This window comes from Dryobates pubescens, chromosome 20 (genome assembly GCF_014839835.1).
Source record: "Dryobates pubescens isolate bDryPub1 chromosome 20, bDryPub1.pri, whole genome shotgun sequence".
Lineage (NCBI taxonomy): Eukaryota > Metazoa > Chordata > Aves > Piciformes > Picidae > Dryobates > Dryobates pubescens.
Genome location: NC_071631.1, coordinates 17,233,433 through 17,239,900, shown reverse-complemented (window position 1 = coordinate 17,239,900; position 6,468 = coordinate 17,233,433). Strand labels below are relative to the sequence as shown.

The 6,468-nt window shown below is 58.5% G+C and overlaps 1 protein-coding gene across 1 annotated transcript; it reads right to left on the bottom strand.

Annotated features, from left to right (window-relative positions):
* Nucleotides 1-360: 360 nt before the first annotated feature.
* Nucleotides 361-5,983, bottom strand: GALK1 (galactokinase 1). The gene is made up of 8 exons (XM_054170682.1): nucleotides 5,809-5,983; nucleotides 4,846-5,035; nucleotides 3,848-3,967; nucleotides 3,206-3,341; nucleotides 2,647-2,828; nucleotides 2,257-2,407; nucleotides 1,566-1,728; nucleotides 361-529 (listed from the first exon to the last, which is right to left on the bottom strand). The coding sequence occupies exons 1-8, from the start codon at nucleotides 5,974-5,976 to the stop codon at nucleotides 458-460; spliced, it is 1,182 nt and encodes a 393-aa protein (XP_054026657.1). The 5' UTR covers nucleotides 5,977-5,983; the 3' UTR covers nucleotides 361-457.
* Nucleotides 5,984-6,468: the final 485 nt, after the last annotated feature.

The following is a 6,468-nucleotide window of genomic DNA, read 5'->3' as shown; positions in this document are numbered from 1 at the left end:
GAAACTTCTTTGCAGTGAGGGTGACAGAGCACTGGAGCAGGCTGCCCAGAGAGGTTGTGGAGTCTCCTTCTCTGGAGGCTTTCAAAACCCACCTGGATGCATTCCTGTGTGGACTACCCTGCATGATGCTGCTTTGGCAGGTGAGGTTGGACCCGACGATCTCTGGAGGTCCCTTCCAACCTCTAATGTACTGTGATACTGTGTGCCTGCTGCTCCTCCCCCACTTCCCCTCAGCACCAGACCCCCTGCTCCTCACAGCAGCTTGTTCCACCAGTGCAAACTGGAGGTAGACCAGTCTCCTCCAAGGAAAGGTCCCTGGTGCTGTTGGCTCAGCTCAGGCAGGTGCAGAACGACTGCAGATGCTTCTGTGTTTATTAGGCAAACGGTGCAGACAGATTGGTTCCCTTGTGAAGCCTTGGACAGGGGTGATCCCAGCCCAGGTGAGGTGGTGGCTCCTCTACAGGGACAGTGCCTTGGCCCCTCCAGAGGGTTTGGTGAGGTAGAAGGTGGCTGTGCCTCTGTACTTCTCCTAGGAGACAAGAGGAGCAGTAAGTGCCGGTGCTCCGGGGCCACACCACGGTCAGAGGCCAGGGGAGCAGAAAGGCCCTGCCAGTCAGCCCCATGGTGTGCCTGCCCTAGGCACTGCTCAGACTGCAGGGACAGGTGCTGCCCTGGCTGCTGGCTGGGGTCCCTTGGTCCCTCCACAGGGCAGGGAGGGTACTGACACATCCCCAAGCCGACCCTTCTGCAGCCCCTTATGCACAGTCCTCCATGGCATTTTCCAGTTCCCTTGTGACCTTACTGCTGCTGCCAGCCTTGGTGGTCTCTGTCAGGAGCAGAAAACTCACCACCAGCTCTGCACAGTACTTCCTGGGCTGTAGGTTTCTCCTAACTCAGCCAGAGGTCACTGATTTTTATTTTGGAGGACTGGAGAGTCAGTTCCATGCTCATCCTGTCCTCATCCCTAACTCTGGGTCATGTTCCCTCTCTCCCAGCATCCCATCAGACAGCAAAGGCACAGCCCTTTCAGTCTCTTATCTCAGACACCTTCCTCTGCCCCTTCTATTGCCCTCTCCTATTTACAAAGTGCACTATGATCTCATACAGCAGCAAAACAAGGCTCTGCCTCCTTCACAGCCTGTTTCCTGACACCCCCATTTTGCTGGTGGTCTCAGCTGCCAGTGTACACTCAGCTGCTGATTTAGAGAACATTGATGAGGACACTGAGGTCTTTCCTGGGCTGTAACTGCTGGTGGTAATCTCAGCATTGCCTAAACTCATCTTGGATTACTTTTCCCTAGATAGATTTAGCTTTCCTGAAGCTCATCTGGTGCATTTTTGCTGACTTTCTCAACCCAGTGAAGCCCTTGGGCAGTGCTCTCTGACCACCGTGGTTCTGAGCTGTCTGCAAGAGCTTAGCAGCATCAACAGACTTGGGGCCTGAGTGACACTGGATGTGCTCCACCAACCCCAAGTGCCTCGTGAGTACAGCTTCTACAGCACCCCTGGGTCATGGCCCTGAGGGTTTCTTTCCAGTCATCTCCTGGCACTTTTCTGTCACGTACCTGGATGTGTTGCTGAGCTCTTTCTGCAGCCTCAGCCTCCAGCAGTGTCACTGTGCAGCCTCCAAAGCCTCCCCCAGTCATCCTGCTGCCATAAACCCCATTGACCTCCAGGGCTGCTGCTACCAGCTCGTCTAGCTCCGGGCAGCTCACTTCATAGTCATCCCTGGAGAGAAGAGACCTTTGGTCAGCCCTGTCCTGCACCACAGCACCAAGAGCAGCTGAAACGTATCTTGGTGCACCCACTGCTGTGGCAGGCTGCAGCAATGCAGGCTGCTGCAGGTCCTGGTCCTGTCCTGCCCATAAGCACATGGCAGTGTTTAAAATAAGGCTGGATGAAGCATTTGGTGCCATGGTTTCGTTGATTAGATGGTGTTGGGTGATAGGTTGGACTTGATGATCTCGAAGGTCTTTTCCAACCTGATAGATTCTGTGACAGGTGAGCAGGGCTGTGAGCACTGGGGACCATGCTGGGTGCTGTAATGCATGTGGCAGGCTGCCTCCTCCCAGCACCCCCAGTGCTGGAGCTTGTGGGGCTTTTCTTAAACCTCTCTGGCAGGCCAAGCCACGACAGACACCAGGCATGACATGGATCTGGCTGCCCACATGCTGCACCCACAAAGGAACCCCACAAAGGCTCAACCCCAGTGTCCCCAACACAGCCTGCCGGGCCCCAGGCTTGGTACATCCTCACCTGAGGGAGTTGTGACTCTCCACCATCAGCTTCCCAAAGGTGTTGTAGTCCCTGTCCTGCAGTGCCTGTGCTGCCTGGGCCGTCCGTGCTATCTCTCCGATGACGTGCCTGGCTCTGCGGTACACCTCCTGGCCCAGCCGGCTCCTGGCCGCTGTGGAGACAGCCATGTCCCTGCAGCAAGGCCACTTGGGCCTGTGGCATGCTGCTGGCTGCAAGCACAGCCCCATCCTACAGCCACCCTGTGCCACAGCTTCTTTACTCCAGGCGTGCTCCCATCGCAGCTCATGCACCCACCCACCTACCCGTCCCAGAAGCTGCCCCCATCATCAGCCTGTGTGATGGGGCATTCATGTGCAGGGAGTGGCTAGAACCAAGAGGGCTCATTCCCACCTTCCAGCTCAGCCATGGTGGCATCTCGCAGGCTGTCCTTGCCGAGCGCTGCTGCTGCCTCCTGGCAGTGCCGCCGGCGCGTGGGGTACTCGCTGCCGCTCAGTGTGTGCCGCACGTTGGAGTTGGTGATGAGGATGGCCAAGCTGGCATCAGCCAGCGGGACCAGGACAGTCTCCAGGGACCTGCAGCGAGAGCTCAGTGTGAGCTGTGTGCTTAACACCCCCACTGCCCACTCCAGCCCTCAGCCATCTGGGTGAGGCCACGTGGCAGGCAGCTCCACAAAGCCCAAGTGGTTCAGGATTCCTCTGGAGCATTTCACTCCCTCCCAGTTACCAGTCCCACAGCAGACCCTACAGACAGCCCAGGCAAGGAGCAGAAAAGATGCAGGAGGAGGAATCAACACACAGGAAGCCCCAACCTTGTGATAAGGTTTTGGGCTGGGTGCAGGAGTTAAGCCCTGCCTGCACTCCTGCAGTTATTTCACGGCCACGGGAGCAGCTCACCCCCACCTGCCCGAGGAGGTGGGCACAGCACAGCGAGCTCGGTGCCCAGCCCTGACCTGCAGTCAATGAGCAGCGCGTGGCCCTCCTTGCCCATCACGGATATGAACTGGTCCATGATGCCACAGGGCATGCCAGCAAAAGTGTGCTCTGCTTTCTGGCACGCCAGCGCCTTGGCTACCGAATCACCACCATCTGTGGCAGAGCAAAGAGACACAGGTCAGCAGCTCTGGGACCTTTGCCCCTTGCCCTGGAGCAGGGGGAGCAAACAGGAAGGTTAAAGGGCTGCTTTCCCTTGTGAGGGGCATTTGCTAAAGCATCAGCTGCAGGTGCTGCTTCCTGCACCAGTGCATGGCACCTGTGCCAGCGTGTGTCCCCAGATCCAGCAGGATGCCACAACTGGACACTGGTGTCTCAGATCTCTCTGGTTTTGGGGACATGAAAATGGGGAGAGGATGCTGCCAAGGAAACATCCTCTGATCCCCCTGGCCAGGCCCAGGGGCAAGTCCACAGGCTTTACGTGCGTGGACAGATTGAGCCGGAGGAACCCCACAGCCACAGCAGCAGCAGCTTCAGCTGTGGCAGGGGGCTGTGACCCACCCCACAATGGTGTTTCCCCAAGGGCTTTGGGATCTTGCTGAGGGCACGCCTCTCATCCCAGGAACTGAAGCATCAGGGGCCAGGATCAGCTGCTGCCTTACCAGGGCAGAGCTGCTGGAGGAAGCTGTAAGTAGCCACCTCCAGAGAGGCTGAGCTGGAGAGGCCCCCACCCAGGGGAATGTCACTGGCTATCACAGCACTGAAGCCTGGCACAGGACCACCTGAAGGAAGAGGAGCAGAGAGGTCATGAGTCCTGGTAGGGCTGGGAGCTGTCCTGCCCCACAGCTCATGGGGAACCAATACATGGAAGCCCTTGTCTTGAAATCATAGAATCACAGAATGGTCTGGGTTGGAAGGGACCTTTCAAGTTCATCCAGTCCAACGCCTCTGCAGCCATCAGGGACATCTGCAACTACAGCAAGTTGCTCAGAGCCCAAAACAACTGACCTGCAATGGTTCCAGGGATGAGTCATCAGTACTACCTCTCTGGGCAACCTGGTCCAGGGTCTCACTACCCACAGTGAGATTTCTTCTTTCAATCTAGTCCAAATCTCCCTCTTTCAGTTTCAAGCCATTCCCTTGTTCTATCACAACAAGCTCTACTAAAAAGTCTGTCCCCAGGTTTCTTACAGCCCCCCTTTAGGCCATTTTAAAATGCAGAGTGACCCATGGCAGAGGGTGCCCCAGGCATTCCCCCACAAAACCACAGGAGTCTCTGGAGCTGAAAGCATCTCTGCTGGAGCCTGGCCCCAGCAGCAGGTGCAGGATTGCACCAGTACTGGAAGAGCCTCTGGAGCACACCAAAACCTGGGTGCTGAGCACCAGACAGCAGGAGAGGTTAAGACTGGATGTCAGGAACAATTTTGTTACTGAAAAAGCGGTCAGGCATTGGAACAGGCTGGCCAGGAAGGTGGTGGAGTCACCATCCCTGGAGGTGTTCAGGACACATGGCCATGGCACTTTGGGCCATGGTTTAGTGGGCATGGTGGTGTTGACAGTTGGACTTGATGATCTTGAAGGGCTTTTCCAACCAAAATGATTCTATGCCTCTGCGATTCTATGAGCAGGGCTGTAGCCCACCCATCAGCCTGGGCCTTACCCTGGTAGTGCTGGATGACACCCTTGACGTAGTTGGCCCAGAGTGGCTGCCCCGGGCTCAGAGGACTGCCGTGGCGGGGGGCCGGGAACTGCACCCTGTGGGGCTCATCTGCCTCTGCTGAGGTGGTGAGGATGGAGATGGTCCCGTCCTGCGTGGGGGAGCCCACCAACACCGTCCCCAGCTGCAGGGCCTGAAGGAGTGGGGAAGATAGGCTCAGAACCTGCAGCATCACTTGGAGCATCCCCACTGGTGGCAGGGGACAGTTGTGGCTGCATCAGCACCCAACAGGTTACCCTTAACTCTGACCACATGGAGCCACCAGCCCCACCACACCTTCCAGCAACTCACAGCATTAAACTTTCAGGCTATTTCATGCCACACAGGGTCAGTCACATGCACTAGTATGTCGTAACCAACTACCCCAGCTCAGCACCAGGCTTCTGGGCTCCGGGGGAGTGCAAGCCCACAACAAGCACCTGAGAGGCTTGGGGAAGTTCTGCTGCCTGCAGAGGAATTCAGCTGCCCTGCTCCCACACTCCTCGGCCTAAAAGTAATCAGCTGTAGGTTTGATTTAGGACTGACTGGGAGCTTCCCCACCCAGCTGAAGCTGAGCAGAAAGCTCCAGCTGCTCCGAACCTCTTCTGCCACCAAAACATCACGCTCCGGGAACGGAAAACTCTTTGAAAGGGGTGCAGAAAAGGGGGCAGAAAAGAGGCTCTAGTCCCTGGAAGAGGCGCTCCAGAAGGGGGCACCGCACTCTCCGCAATGACTGGGAGCCGGCTGCGGGGTGCTGCCCATGAAGCTTCCGGGCGCGGTGGGGGGATCGCGGGGGCCCTCGCAGGGTCCTTGCGGGGGGATCCTGGCGGAGACACCCTGCGGTAGGCGAGGGGAGGCGGCGGCAGGGCACCCGGAAGGGCGACACCGCGGGAGCACGGGGCCGGGGCGGCGGAGCGCGGCCCTTACCATGGGCAGCACGAAGCCGCCGTTGTAGTCGGTGTGCTCGCCGATCAGGTTAACCCGGCCGGGAGCCCACGCCGCCACCACCGGCGGCCCCCCGAAAGCTGCTTCGTGAGCCCGGCGGGCGGCTGCCAGCAGCGGGAACGAACCTGGCTCCGCCACTGCCTTCGCCATGGCCGCGCCGCCCCGCCCCCGAGCTCTAAACCGGCCCTGCCCCGGCACCGGCCCTGCCCCCGAGCTCTAACCGGCCCTGCCCCCGCGCCGCCCCTGCCCCCGAGCTCTAACCGGCCCTGCCCCGGCACCGGCCCTGCCCCCGCGCCGGCTGTTGGGGAGGACCCTCTCCGATCGACGCAGCGCCTGCCGCGCACTGCGGCCTCGGAAGGGGTGTCCGTGCGTGGGCATCCCTAGAGGAGGGCAAAAGTCACACCTGTACCACCCCTGTGTGTGCCTATGGCGGTGCCAGCGGCCGGGACTTCTTAATCTGTATCACTGTAGCCATATCCACACTCCAGTGCCCACGCTGTGCTAATGTTAGTAGTAGATACACATGGATATATATGCACCCCTGCCTCTGTTCTACGTGCAGCTTACGCCAATGCATATGCCAGTGTGTGCATTTTATATATAGGTCCAGGTATGTCACTATCTGTTACACCTCTATACATC